Here is a 15,542-nt window from a genome sequence, read left to right as displayed (position 1 = left end):
TTTTGGACCTTAAAAAAATATATATAACTTGTGGGGCCGGGAGTTTGGCCTAGTGGTTAAAGTGCTTGCCTAGCATGCATGAAGACCCGGGTTTGATTCCTCGGTACCACATACATAGAAAAAAGCCGAAGTGGTGCTGAGGCTCAAGTGGTAGAGTGCTAGCCTTGAGAAAGTCCAAGGACAGTGCTCAGGCCCTGAGCTCAAGCACAGGACTGGCAAAAAAAAAAAAAAAAAAAAAAAAATATATATATATATATAACTTGTATTTTGTTATTATTCAGAATGTTACCATGGTCATGACCTCGGTTTCTGGACATTTGCTGGCTCATGATTTCCAGATGCAGTTTCGAAAGTGGTGAGTATAATTTGAGGGTATTTCAGGCATGTTGATGTTACCATGTTATTTGTAATTCTAAGATGACTGAGGATTACCTGATCCATTTTAAGTTTTTATAGTATCTTTGGAATAAACACCACTTTTAGATATTCTCCCAAAATAGACCTATTTCAGGTGGTTCGTTTGTGCTCTTGCAGATGGGTATAAAAGAGTTCTAAAAAGTCTTGACTGCACAGTGAATTGTATGGAGCTTCACAATTTTGCTTTTAGTCCTGAGGTCTGGATTGTGTTTTTTGTTTTGCTTTGTTTTGTTTTTTGCTTTTGTTTTTGACTGTTAATGGTTAATGATTGATTTTGATACAACTGGGGTTTGAACTCAAGACCTTCTTCTTAAGTAGGCAAGTACTGTATCACTGAACCATACCTCCTACCCATGTATCTTTATTTGGGAGGTGAGGGGGTTTTTTGGTTGTTGGGTTTTTTTTTTTTTCAGACAAGGTCTTGCTATACAGCCCAAGCTGGCCTTGAATTTCCAATCCTGCTGTCTGCCTCACAAGTGCAGACAGCACTTTTTTGGTGAAAGGCCAAGGTTGAATCTCCAGTGTTGCCCAGGTTGGCCTCAAATTCCTGGACTCAAGCAGGACTGCAGGGATTATACTTGGCTTCCTTTTGCTATTTTCTATGGGAGGTTCACATGTCAACCCCCTGGAGCATTCTCATGGTTATAAAGGGCTCTTCATCATGTTGCAGCTCAAGGCTCTTTCTCCTTTTATTTCTTTTCTAGGCAGAGCTGCAACCCACTTGTCCTCTTTGAAGCAGAAATTGAAAAATACTGCCCAGATAATTTTGTAGACATCAAGGTAGGAAGATACTGTACTGAAGTTGAACACCCACACATTCCCATCTGCATGATTTGTTTCTCATACATTGAACTTGCATTTGTTATTTTCATATGTCACTATCTTCAGTAACTATTTTTGTTACTTAAAGGTTTTATATCATTGATAGTTTGTACCAGGATAATTTTGTAAACATGTAGGGTACAAAAGACCAAAAGAGGGGCTGGGAGTTTGGCCTAGTGGTAGAATGCTTGCCTAGTATGCACAAAGCCCTGGGTTTGATTCCTCAGTACCACATACACAGAAAAAAGCCAGAAGTAGTACTGTGGCTCAAGTGGTAGTACACTAGCCTTGAGAAAGCCCAAGGGCAGTGCCCAGGCCCTAAGTTCAAGCCCCACTGGGAAAGGAGAAAGAAAGAAAGAGATGGGGGGAGGGAAGAAAGGAAAGCAAGTGGAAGAGCGAAGGCAATCAGTGTTGCTTTTCCTTCACCGGCACTGGAACACTTCAGGAATAGCACTAAGCCTCTGTCAGATCTCTTTGGTATAGAAGTGTCAAGTAGTTGCTCTGGATTCTGTTCTAACTGCTCTTTGCCTATTAACTTTAGAAAACTCTAGAACGAGAGATACAACAGTGTCAGGCCCTGGTGATCTGGACTGACTGTGACAGAGAAGGTGAAAACATTGGGTTTGAAATTATCCATGTGTGTAAGGCTGGTAAGTTAAGAATTCTGAGCTAAGACCTGTAAATAGAGCTTTTTTCTGTATGTCTACACAAGTAGCAAAGGTCACCACACATGCTCCCCTCCTGAATCAATCTGCAAGTTATATACCTTATATCCTGAAGCAAACCATTGAACACTCCAGAGCCTTAGCTTTACTCATCTGTAATGTCAGGCTCATTGGACCTGCCTCTTAAAGCTGCTGTGAGGAATAAACTGTTCAGCAAATAGCATGTTGTATTTAAAATTTATGAAAATTGGACTGGGAGTGTAGCCTAATGGTGGAGTGCTTGCCTAGCATGCACGAATCATTGGGATCAATTCCTCAGGACCACATACTCAGAAAAAGCCAAAAATGGTGCTGTGGCTCAAGTGACAGAGCACTAACCCTGAGCAAAAAGTGTCCAAGGACAGTGCCCAGGCCCTGAGTTCAAGCCCCAGTATTGCCCCCCCCAAAAAATATATATGTATGTATACACACACACTATAAGTGAGAAAAAGAAGCTAGAGATGCAGCTCAGTGGTATTAGTGCTTACCTGGTATGCACATGACGCTAGGTTTGATTCTGACCACTGCAAAAAAAAACAACAAAGATCATTGCCTGTAATCATGCCTGTAATCCTAAATCCTAGCTGCTCAGGAAGCTGAGACCTGAGCATTGTGGTTCAAAGCTAGCCTAGGTAGAAAAGTCTGAGATTCTTCATCTACAATTAACCAGCAAAATGCCAGAGGTAGAGGTGTGACTCAAGTGATATAGTGGTAGCCATGAGGGAAAAAAACAAGTAAGAACACAAGGTCCTGAGTTCAAGCTCTAGTACTAGGACACTCCCCCATCACACCCCCAGATAATTAAGCTGAGTGTGTTATTGCATACTTGTAATCCCAGCAATTAGGAGGCGAAGGCAGGTCCATAGTGAATGCAAGACTAGCCTAGGCCACATTGTAGTACTGTCTACAAATAAAGTAGATACACACACATACGTAATCTGTATTACTCAGAAAATTTATATGCCAAAGTTATAGAAGAATTCTAAAAATGTTGATGTTTTTAAACTTCCCGTATGCTTTGTATAATCCTTGCCTAGGTGTCATGAGGCTTTGGATTCCATCCTCAGGATTACATTTGTATACATAATATAAAATGTATATGTATACATATATATACACATTTGTATATACCTATGTATTATGAAATAATGGTACATTTATATGTAGATATATATATATATATATATATATATATATATATATATAAAATGAAGTGAATTTAAATGACTCAGTTTCAATGGTTTCATGTAATTAGAGGAAATGAAAAAGCCATTCTCTGGCTCTAAGGCATGTTTGCTGTTTTCCCTAAGTGATTCTATAAAATAAACTTCAGTAAACTTTTGGGAACATAAATGCATTAACTTTCAAGGACAAGGTGTACATTTTTGTTTTTTGTTTTGCCAGTCCTGCGACTTGAATTCAGGGCCTGAGCACTGTCCTTGGGCTTTCTCACAGCTAATGCTCTTGAGCCACAAGACCACTTCTGGTTTTTTTTTTTACTGTGTGTAGTGTACCAAGAAATTGAACCCAGGGCTCATGCATGCTAGGCAAGCATGCTCCCATAAGGCTATGCTCCTGGTCCCAAGCCATATATTCTTTACTGAAGAGCGTGAAATCTACCCACAGGATCTTTTGATATGTGATTTGGGGTTTTTTGTCTTGTTGCTTTTTTGTTTCTTTGTTTGTTTTTTGCCAGTCCTGGGCTTGAGCTCAGGGCCTGAGCACTGTCCTTGGACTTTCTCAAGGTTAGCACTCTATCACTTGCGCTTCAGCACCACTCCTGGCTTTTTTCTATGTATGTGGTACCAAGAAATCGAAACCGGGTCTTCGTGCATGCTAGGCAAGCACTCTACCACTAGGCCAAACTACCAGCCCCTAATTAATTAAATTTTTTTTGTTGTTTAAATTTGTAGACAGGCAGTGATGCCTCATTCCTGTAATCCTTGCTACTCAGGAAGTTGAGATCTGAGAATCATGGTTAGAAGCCAGCCCAGGCAGGGAAGTTTGTAAGACTCTTATCTGCACCTAAACACTGAAAAGCTGAAAGCAAGGACAGCGCACAAGCCCTGAGTTCAAGCCCTAGTACCAGCACAAACACGCAAAAGTTTATTTATAGCCTAATTTTTTGAGATACACAGACTATCATGCTCAAGTAATGATCATTTTAACCATTTTTAGACTTAGAAAAATTTCACACTTAAAAAATTGTAGTGTTGGGCCGGGAGTTTGGCCTAGTGGTTAAAGTGCTTGCCTAGCATGCATGAAGATCTGGGTTCGATTCCTCAGTACCACATATAGAAAAAAGCCGGAAGTAGTGCTGAGGCTCAAGTGGTAGAGCTCTAGCCTTGAGAAAGTCCAAGGACAGTGCTCAGGCCCTGAGCTCAAGCCCAGGACTGGCAAAAAAAAAAAAAAATTGTAGTGTAAGCGGGCCAGGAGTTTAGCCTAGTGATAGAATTGAACCCGAGTTCAATTCCTCGGTACCACATTCATAGCAAAAAAGCCAGAAATGATGCTGTGGCTCAAGTGGTAGAGCTCTAGCCTTGAGAAAGCCCAAGGACAGTGTCCAGGCCCTGAGTTCAAGGCCCAGGACTGGCCAAAAAAAAAAAGAAAGAAATTGTAGTAAGAGTGTAAACACACAGAACCTGGATTAAGTTTTAAGTTATTTGACCAATCATTTGTTTGTATTCTATATCTTCCTCTACCACCTCCGTATATGCTCACAGTATTTCCTTTTTTCCTCCATTTTTAGTTGGATTTAGCTGAGCACATTGGCTCGTGCCTGTAATCCTAGCTACTCAGGAGGCTGAGATCTGTTTAAAGCCAGCATGGGCATTAAAGACCCTGAGACTCTTATCTCTAATTAACTCACTAGAAAACTGAAAGTGGCACTGTGGCTCAAGGGGTAGGATGGTAACTGAGCTGAAGAGTTCAGGGATGACACCCAGGCCCAGGGGTAGGGCGGTAGCCTTGAGCTGAAGAGCTCAGGGACAGTGCCCAGGCCCAGAGTGCCCAAACCCCACGGCCAACAAATAATAACAATAATAATAAATTTCATTATGACATTTTCTTTTTTTGTGTGGGTCATGGGGCTTGAACTCTGTCTGGGCACTGTCCTTGAGCTCTTAAACTCAAGGCTACCACCCTATCTCAGCCCCCTAAGTAGGTAGGATTACTAGTGTGAGCCACGGCACCCAGCTAATTATGACCCTTCCTTCCTTCTTCCTTCCTTTCTTTCTTTCTTTCTTTCTGTCCTGGGGCTTGAACTCAGGGTCTTGGCACTGTCCCTGAGCCTTTTTGTGTTAAAGGATAGTGCTCTTCATTTGAGCCCTAGCACTACTTCCAATTTTTTTTTTTTTTTTTGAGTAGTTCATTAAAGATAAGAGTCTAAGGGACTTTCCTGCCTAGGTTGGCTTTGAATCAGGATCTTCAGATCTCAGCCTCCTGAGTAGCTAGGATTATAGCCATAAGACACTGGTGCCTAGCTCATTATGACATTTTCAAACATGTATAACGTGTACTTTGATCATTCTCAACTTCCCCTCTCTTACCTTGTTCTGCAGTGAAGCCCAGTCTGCAGGTATTGAGAGCCCGTTTCTCTGAGATCACCCCCCGTGCTGTCAGGATGGCCTGTGAAAACCTCACTGAGCCTGATCAGAGAGTGAGTGATGCTGTGGATGTGAGGCAAGAGCTAGACCTGAGGATTGGTAAGGAACCAGTATACCTACCTTCTCATCTCCTGGGTAGCACATTTAAGCTAATTTTATCTTCTAACACTTTCTCGACCCTCCCTTCACTCATTTTCCAGGAGCTGCCTTCACTAGGTTCCAAACCTTACGGCTTCAAAAGATTTTTCCTGAGGTACTGGCAGAACAGCTTATCAGCTATGGCAGCTGCCAGTTCCCAACACTCGGGTTTGTAGTAGAAAGGTTCAAAGCCATTCAGACTTTCGTACCAGAAATCTTTCACAAAATTAAAGGTAAGCACAAAAATGGAGGAATAAAGGGTGAACAGATGCAACAGTGGTACTAACAAACTATACAACTTGTGGGAAAGGTGGAGGGAAATAGTAATACTGTCTAACACAAAATTAGGTGACTTATATAACTATAACCACGCTATACACCACTTTTATAATAATTGAAAAAGCAAAAAGATAAGGTTGGAGGGCTTTCTATGATGTGAGACATCCAGTCCCAGGTATAAAAGTGGCAACTATAGATTATTATACTAATTAAATATGTGTGGGATTTTGTTATTATTTGGTTGGTTGGTTGGTTGGTTGGTTGGTTGGTTTTTGGTACCCTTTATCCTACCCAATTACAATATTCAGAGTGCACTTAAATTTCCTTGTTTACCCAAAAATTCTCTCTGTTCCATTGTTATTAGTTTCTCAATGTAATATACATATACCTTTTTCTGTCTGTCATACGGTGTTTTCTCTGAGCCAGCCTTTCTTTTTGTCTCTCCCCAATATAGTAACTCATGATCACAGAGATGGTACTGTAGAATTCAACTGGAAAAGACATCGTCTCTTTAACCACACAGCTTGTCTTGTTCTCTATCAGCTATGTATGGAGGTAAAGAGTCCATTGCATAGGATGCTGTATTTAGGCTTGCAATTTATTTGGCAATGTAACTCTCTCTTCAATTAAGTAATCTCTGATCTACTAGTTTCTTGTTGGATAAGTTCCCAAATAGTTTTGTTCCTGCTAGTCCCATTGCCAAGGAGGAAGATTCTTGACATAGGATGGCCTCAAATTTTGCAGTTCTCACAGACACCAGTGACTTCTGTCTGTAATCATTACTCAGGAAGCTGAGATCTGCGGATTATGATTCAAAGCCAACTTGTGTAGAAAAGTTGGCAAGACTTATCTAATTAGCCAGAAAAGCTTTAAAAAAAAAAAAAAGGCAAAAATGCTAGAATGGAGATGTGGTACAAGCGGTAGAGCACCAGCTGTGAACAAAAAACAGCAAGAGTAGGAGGCACAGAGTTCAAGCTTTGGAACTATCACAAATTTTACAATCTTCCTACCTTAGCCTCCAGAATTCTGGGATTACAGGCATATACCCTCATACTCTTGTTACTTGTTATTTTGTTTAATCCTAATAATCCTGGGAGAGCAGTAGTACTATCCCCATTCTACAGGAATGCTAGAGAAAGAACTTGATCAGACACATGAACACCAGTAGTGAGTGACAGAACAGTAACCACCAAGTTGGGTTCCAATGTAATTGTATTCCTTTTGCAAACTCCACTATCTCCCAAGAGTTACCCAATTTGTTCTCTATTCACCTTCAACCTAATACTACTTGTAGCCTTTGCATATTGCACTTGTTATCTAAAAAACCTGACCCAGTCATAGTGATTCATACTTGTAATCCCAGCTACTGAAGAGATGGCAGCAAGAGTTCAAGACTAGTTCAGGCAAAGTTGGAGGGAACCTATCTTAGAAACAAAACAGTAGGGGCCAGGAGTTTGCCCTAAATGGTAGAGCACTTGCCTAGCATGCACGACGACCGGGGTTTGATTCCTCAGTACCACATACATAGAAAAAGCCAGAAGTAATGCTGTGGCTCAAGTGGTAGAGCTCTATCCTTGAGAAAGCCCAAGGATAGTGCTCAGGCCCTGGGATTGACTGCGCCCCCATACCCCCCTGCAAAAAATAAACAGAAGGACTTGAGGCATGACTCAAGACACAGTCTTGAGTACCACAACTGCAGTGTAGACTATGGAGCAGGTAACTTACTCTGAACTTGAAAGAAATAGCTGGTCTCCAGTATGTTAGGGAGATGAAGCCTGAATTATGATCAGCAAGTATTCTCATTAATAAATCACTTAAACCAAGTTCACTTAAAATTTGTGAAGCACATTTTAAGATTACATTAGTTTTCCAGTTTGTATTATTTGATTTTTCCTTTTTTTTTGGTTAATCATGGGGCCCAGATGCTGTCCCTGAGCTCTTTTTGCTCTAGACTAGCACTCTACCACTTTGAGTCACTTCCAGTTTTCTGGTGATTAATTGGAGATAGAGAGTCTTCACAGGGCCGGGAGTTTGACCTAGTGTTAGAGTGCTTGACTAGCATGCACAAAGACCCAGGTTCAATTCCTTAATACACCATACATTTAAAAAAATAATAATAAGCCGGGTACAGTGGTTCATGCCTATAATCCTAGCCAGTCAGGAGGCTGAGATCTGAGGATCACGGTTCAGAGCCAGTCCAGGCACTAAAGATTGTGAGAGTCATCTCTAATTAACCAGAAGTGGCACTGTGGCTCAAGGGATAGGGTGGTAGCTGTGAGCTGAAGAGCTCAGGGACAGTGCCCAGGCCCAGAGACCATGCTCCATGACCAACCAAAAAGAAAGAAAAAGCCCAAAATAATGCTGTGGCTCAAGTGATAAAGCTCTAGCCTTGAGAAAGCCAAGGATAGCACTCAGGCCCTCAGTTCAAGCCCCAGGACTGGCTGGGGGTGGGGCTAGTCTCAGACTTTCTTGCTGGGGCTAGCTTTGAACGGTGATCCTTAGATCTCAGACTCCTGAATAACCAGGATTACTGTTGTGAGCCATTAGCACCTGGCTGATTTTTCCTATTTTGAACTCTTATATTATTCTAATTTGTGTGTATAGTGCTGGCCAGCTTCAACTGACCTGTTGTGGGGCATTATCCTGTGCTGTGTTATACATTATCTGGATTGAAGAGTAGGAGCTGAGGCCGGCTTACTGAAGGTGACAACACCCTAGGTTAATGAAGCTCTGCTTTCTTGACTTTGCAGGATCCCAGAGCAACTGTGGTGGAGGTGAAGTCTAAGCCAAAGAGCAAGTGGAGGCCTCAAGCTTTAGACACTGTGGTATGTTCCAGGTGCTGAAGTGTATTACTTCCTGCTATTGGGACTGGGTTCTACTTTGTGGCAGGGTCTCAGTAAAGGAAGATCACTTGTTGTAAGCACATATATTAGAGTATCTAGGACCTAACCAGGGCTGTTTCCCTCCTTAAAACTTTCCTGTTCTGGGCCGGGAGTTTGGCCTAGTGGTTAAAGTGCTTGCCTAGCATGCACAAAGACCTGGGGTCTATTCCTTGGTACCACATACATAGACAAAAGCTGGAAATGGTGCTGAGGCTCAAGTGGTAGAGTGCTAGCCTTGAGAAAGTCCAAGGACAGGGCTCAGGCCCTGAGCTCAAGCCCAGGACTGGCAAAAAAAAACAAAAAAAAAAACTTTCCTGTTCTTCTAATTAACAAAGACAGTTTAACTACATTATGTGGGATTTGGGAACAAAAAGAGAAACACAAAATCCATAATCTTTATATAATTACTAATATTTTAATATTTTCTTTTCCTGTATTTATATGTATGTTGCAGTTATTTCATGGGATAAAATAAAATATGTCTTGGCAACCAGGTGCTGGTGGCTCACGCCTGTAATTCTAGCTATGGGAAGTGGGGCTGTGGCTTAAGGGGTGGGGTGGCAGCCTTGAGCTGAAGAGCTCAGGGACAGCACCCAGGCCCAGAGTTCAAGCCCCACAACCCCCCCCCCAAAAAAAAAAAAAGGAAAGATGTTTTGGTATATAATCAAGAGAAAACAGAACAATCGTTCTCAAACTGCAAACTGCTTGCGTTAGTGTCAGTATGTTAAGCTGCTTGTTAAAAGTATACGCTTCAGCCAGGTGCCCATGACTCACACCTGTAATCCTAGCTACTCAGGAGACAGATCTGAGGATCAAGGTTCAAAGTCAGCCCAGGCACAAAAGGACCTGAGACTCTTATCTCCAGTTAACCTCTAGAAAATGGCAAGTGGGACTTGGCTCAAGGGTAGGGTGGTAGCCTTGAGCTGAAGAGCCTCAGGGACAAAGCCCAGACCCAGGAATGGGGTGGTAGCCTGGAGCAGAAGAGCTCAGGGACAGTACCCAGGTTGAGTTCAAGCCCTATGACCGACACACAAAAAAAATTGAACACTTCAGTAGCCAGGAGCTGGTGAGTCATGCCTTACTGTAAGCCTAGTTTCTCAGGAAGCTGAGATCTGAAGATCACAGTTTGAAGCCCACTCAGGCAGAAAGGCCCGTGAGACTTATCTCCAATTAACTACCAAAAAAGCTGGAAATAGAGCTGTGGTTCAATTGGTGGAACACTGGCTTTGAGCATATACATGTCCAGACCTTAAGGTGAAGCCTGCAAAACAGAACAAAAGAAAAATTTCAATTGGCCTGATGCCTGACACCTGTAATTCCAGCTACTTTGGAGGTGGAAAATCTCAGTCTAAGGCCTACTTGAGGAGAAAAGACCCTTTATCTCAAAAAAAAAAAAAAAAAAGCAAGGGCTGAGAGTATGGCCTAGTGGTAGAGTGCTTGCCTAACATGTGTGAAACATTGGGTTCAAGTGGTACTGTAACTCAAGTGGTAGAGCTCAAGCCTTGAGAAAGTTCAAGGAAAGTACCTAGGGCCTAAGTTCAGACCCCTGGACTGGAGGGGGGTGGGGGGGCTGGGGCAAGAGAAGTATAGGGACCATTACTCAAATGGAAGAATATATGATTAGCAATCTCAAGAAGTGAGTTCAATCCCTACTACTGTCCTCACCAAAAAAAAGGGAGGGGGGGCTGGGAATGTGGCTTGCTGGTAGAGGGTTTGCCTAGCATGCATGAAGCCCTGGGTTCAATTCCTCAGTACTACATAAACAGAAAAAGCCAGAAATGGCCCTATGGCTCAAGTGGTAAGAGTGCTAGCCTTAAACAAAAGAAGCTCAGGGACAGTGCCCAGGCCCTGAGTTCAAGCACCAGGACTGGCCAAAAAAAAAGGTACAGATTTCATAATAAAGAGCAACACAGAATCTGGGTACTAGTGGCTCATGCCTATAATTCTAATTACTAAGAGCCATATAGGGAAACCTTGTCTTGATTTTAAAAAAAAGGGGGGGGGGGAGTTTGCAGCTTCTCTCCTGATCCTATTATGACACATCATTTCTTACTGTTTGGACCAAGAGTCTGCTGATTTTCTACTGTCTGAAAACCACTACCTGGGATATGCCATTCTTTTCGTCTTGGCATGTAGGCCACAGCTGGCATGATGATGAGTTAGACCTGTCTGAAGATGGATTAGGTACTTGTATCTTTCCAAGTCACATGCTACATTGTAAAATGCCTGTTTTATCTTCTTAACAGGAGCTGGAGAAGCTGGCTTCTCGCAAGTTGAGAATAAATGCTAAAGAAACCATGCGGATTGCTGAAAAGCTCTATACTCAAGGGTAAATAATTTGGATTTGTCAGTAGAATTCAATGCATCATTACTAGAATGTAAAATATCTTTTTTTTTTTTTGTAGGTCATGGGGCTTGAACTCTTGGCCTGGGCGCTGTCCCTGAGCTCTTCAGCTCAAGGCTACCGCCCTACCTCTTGAGATACAGCCCTATTTCCCATTTTTTAATTTGAGATAAGAGTCTCACTTCTTTAGTGCCCAGGCTGGCTTTGAACCTCAGTCTTCAGCTCTCAGTCTCCTGAGTAACTAGGATTACAGGCGTGAGCCACTACTCTCTGCCAGGAGTTTGACCTCGTGGTAGAGTGCTTGCCTAGCATACACGAAAACCTGGGTTCAGTTCCTCAATACCACATATATAGAAATAGCTGAAAATGTTGCTTTGACCCAAGTGGTAGAGCTCTAGCCTTGAGAAAGCCCAAGGACAGGGCTCAGGCCCTGAACTGAACGAAATTGAGAGGCGGGGGGGGGGGGGGAGGAAAGGAGGAACAAGCAAGCAAGCTTGGAAATAGAGCTGTGGCTCAAGTAGTAGAGTACTTAAGCAAAAAAGCCAAGTTAGAGTATAATGTCCAGAGTTCAAGCCCCACTACTGGAACACGTACACATACATATGTTTTTACACATATACATGGAAGGAAAGAAGAAATAGAACTATGGAGAAGCACAAACTATAGATAACACCCAAGCTCTGGTAGATAAGATATTTGAATATGAGTTCAAAGAAAAATCACATAGTACTGAGATTTGAATCCCAAGGCCTTGCATGTGCCAAGTAAGCACTCTACTATTGAGCTGCATCTCCAGCTCCCAAAACTCTTAGCCCCTGTGGACCTCTTCCCTTGGGCACTGGAAAATACAGACAAGCAGATGGCATCTTGAATTAGTTGTTTGCCTGTGAGAATTATCCAAAAGAGTGATATTCTTTAGCCAGGCGTGATGGCTCATACTTGTAATACTAGATACTCAGGAAGCCAAGATCTGAGGATCACAGTTCAAAGTCAGCACAGACACTGAAGTCTGTGAGACTCTTCAATTAACCACCAGAAAACTGAAAGTTGTGCTGTGGCTCAAGGAATAGAGTGGTAGCCTTGAGCTGAAGAACTCAGGGTCGGTGCCCAGGGCCAGAGTCTTAAGCCCCAAGACACACACACACACACACAATATCAAGTAGCAGAGTGTTATCCTTGAGCAAAAAGTATGCAGGGACAGTGCACAGGCCCTGAGTTGAAGCCCCAGGACTGACCAAAAAAAAAAAAAAAAAAATCAGAAGTAGACTGTGATTCAAGTGGTAGTGGTAGAATACCAGCTGTTAGCCAGAAAGCTAAGGGACAGTGTCTGGGTCCTTAGTTCAAGCCCTAGTACCAACACACACACGCACACACGTAGAGTCCATGTTAACTGCTTTGTTTGACAGCATTGTTTTTCAGATACTTTAAGAAAAAATGAAACAGCATACATTGTCAGAACTATCTGGCAAGTGAGCTAATGTATCAGAGTCTTTGTGTCAGTCTAACTCTGAGAGGCCAAGTAATAGGCCCCGGGCCATACTCCTGATGCAGCGTTCTGGACCTTTATCCTGCCCTTTGCTTTCCTTTTTCCATCTCCTTTGCTCTAGCAGAAGGGCCAACTGTTCCTTACCCTGAAAGGGCTGCCACATCTGACCTTTTCTCTGCCTGGGACATAGGTGGTTTACAGTTAAGTTAGCAGCAGTGTTATGTAGGATTTTGAGTTGTAACAGACCAAGGAAGGAGCCTAGTGATTTTCTTTTGTTTCCCTCTCTTTTAGGTACATCAGTTATCCCCGAACAGAAACAAACATATTTCCCAAAGACCTAAACCTGATGGCATTGGTTGAACAGCAAACTTCCGATCCACAATGGGGGGCCTTTGCCCAAAGCATTCTGGAACGGGGTGGCCCCAACCCACGCAATGGGAACAAGTCTGACCAAGCTCATCCTCCTATTCACCCCACCAAATATACCAGCAACTTACAGGTTGGTTTCTCTGTATGTACGGCTTGCTAGAACCAGGAGCAAATTCTGAAGGCCAAATATTGGATTTAAATCTGGTCTAAATGTTTTCTGATTTAAATAAGTAATACTGAAGTATTCCTTCCTTCCTTTTTTTTGTCTTTTTTGGTTGGTCATGGGGCTTTGATGCTGTCCCTTAGCTTTTCAGCTCAAGGCTACTGCCCTACCCCCTTTGCTACATCACCACCTCCAGTTTTCTAGTGCTTAATTGGAGATAAGAGTCTCCCATTCTTTGGTACGCAGGATGGCTGGTTCCCAAGTAGCTAGGATTGCAGGCATGAGCCACCACACCCAGATTGAAGTATTTCTTTTGTTTCAAGAAAAAAAGTCAGTATTGAAATTTTATTCCAAAGCCAGACTCGTTCATCTGAGGCTCATCGTTCAAAGCCAACCTGGGCAGAAAACTCCATAAAAACACAAAAAGCTGATCACTGAAATGGAGCTGGGCGTAAGTGGTGCAGCACTGGACGACTAGTTTTGAGCACAAGGTCAAAAACATTGCCTAGGCCCTGAGTTAAAATTCTAGGATGGGCACAAAAAAAAAAAAAATGATCCTCAAATCTCAGCCTCCTGCATAGCCAGGATTACAGGCGTGACCCACCAGTGCCTGGCTCCAAATCCTATGTTTCATACACATGCATATAATATTCTTATAATGAAATTCTAATTTCAGCACCACTTTTGGCTTTTCCTATATATGTGGTAGTGAGGAATCGAACCCAGGTCTTTGTGCATGCTAGGCAAGCACTTTACCACTAGCCAAACTCCTGGCCCCTTGATTGTTATTTTATTGGTGAAGTACTGTTGTTTGAACTTGAGCTTGCTTATGCCTGCTAGCTAGGTGTGCTGCTAACTAGGTATGCACTGTACCATTTGAGCCATGTCTGCAGTTCTGGTGGTTACAGTCCTGATTACATTTGCAATTCTAGCAGTTGAGAGCCTGAGGCAGGAAGATTGAGAGTTCACTGTCAAGTATGATATATGACAATTACATAAGTATACTGTATTTTATTTTGCCAAATCTGTTTTTGTAAAATTATTTCCATACTATCTGTATGGGATATATTGCAGGTAACATATGGTACTCACATAAATATTTCTATGCATCTTTTTCCTTTGAATGAATTATAGGAGAAATGTTTCGTGGGCTTTTGCTAGGAACCTCACAAAATCCTTGCTTATTGATTAATAGAAAATTATCACTGCAGTACATGCAAGGAGATGCTATCTTTCTCTGTGAGTCTTTTTTTTTTTGCCACTCTTGCAGCTTGAACTCAGGGCCTGGGCTCTATCCCTAAGCATCTCTGTGCTCAAGCCTAGCACTCTACCACTTGAGCCACAGTGCCACTTCTGATTTTTTCATTCATGCTAGGCAAAGACTCTACTACTAAGCCACATTCCCAGAGTGTCTTACTAATTTTCAGTGCTTTTTATCTCATTTCTGTTTGAGCTCACATCAAAGAGCCAGACTGGAGGGGACAATGTCTTCTTTGCCTGATTATAGAATGTGGATATATGCTAGTCAAAACAAATCATCTTCCCCGAGGTCCTGCTTGGACTCACTTTAGCCTGTTCTGTTCACAACTTCAGGCTGACAATGGCATAAGTTAAGTTGAAACTCCAGTTTCTGGTATTACTGACTTTGAAATGTGCAGATCTAGGAATTTCAGACTTCTTTCTTTTTCTTCAGGGAGATGAACGAAGACTGTATGAGTTCATTGTTCGCCATTTTCTGGCTTGCTGCTCCCAAGATGCTCAGGGACAGGAAACCACTGTGGAGATTGACATTGCTCATGAACGCTTTGTGGCCCATGGCCTTATAATCCTGGCCCGAAACTACCTGGATGTATATCCATATGATCACTGGAGTGACAAGGTGATAAGGAGATGGGAAAGGGAGATATTCATGCTCCAGCCCTCCACCTGCTAATGGAGCAGGAATGGATTGATGAAAAATGATCTAACCCTTGCACTTGCTGCTTTCTATAGCTCCTTCCTCTCTATGAGCAAGGCTCCCACTTTCAGCCTAGTACTGTGGAAATGGTGGATGGGGAGACTAGTCCACCCCAGCTGCTTACTGAGGCTGACCTCATCGCCCTCATGGAGAAGCATGGCATCGGTCAGTATCATGTGAAACTTGTGCCTCTAGGCACATACTGTATGACAGCCACTGTCTCCTCAGCAAGTGATACATTCCCATCTCTCCCTCCCCACTTTTTCTTTTGTGCTATTACTGGGACTTGAAATCAAGTACTCACATGCTTATTTGGATTTTTGACTCAACCACATGAGCCATACCTCCTAGTTAAGAACTTACCTCAGCCAGTGTG

The 15,542-nt window shown here is 42.5% G+C and overlaps 1 protein-coding gene across 1 annotated transcript in view; it reads left to right on the top strand.

Moving 5' to 3' along the window:
- The window catches only part of Top3a (DNA topoisomerase III alpha), a 30,319-nt gene that overhangs the window by 4,545 nt on the left and 10,232 nt on the right, over nt 1–15,542 (top strand). Inside the window, exons 3-13 of the mRNA XM_090349438.1 lie at nt 282–355; nt 1,122–1,197; nt 1,781–1,889; nt 5,504–5,647; nt 5,749–5,919; nt 6,420–6,520; nt 8,716–8,790; nt 11,094–11,176; nt 12,969–13,176; nt 14,903–15,088; nt 15,202–15,331. Of these exons, the coding sequence (XP_090205564.1) occupies nt 282–355; nt 1,122–1,197; nt 1,781–1,889; nt 5,504–5,647; nt 5,749–5,919; nt 6,420–6,520; nt 8,716–8,790; nt 11,094–11,176; nt 12,969–13,176; nt 14,903–15,088; nt 15,202–15,331 (1,357 nt within the window). The remainder of the gene's footprint in view (nt 1–281; nt 356–1,121; nt 1,198–1,780; nt 1,890–5,503; nt 5,648–5,748; nt 5,920–6,419; nt 6,521–8,715; nt 8,791–11,093; nt 11,177–12,968; nt 13,177–14,902; nt 15,089–15,201; nt 15,332–15,542) is intronic.

The sequence above is a fragment of the Megascapheus bottae genome, chromosome 17 (assembly GCF_031878675.1).
Source record: "Megascapheus bottae isolate mThoBot1 chromosome 17, mThoBot2.hap1, whole genome shotgun sequence".
Taxonomy (NCBI): Eukaryota; Metazoa; Chordata; class Mammalia; order Rodentia; family Geomyidae; genus Megascapheus; species Megascapheus bottae.
This window is presented reverse-complemented; position numbering and strand designations above follow the sequence as displayed.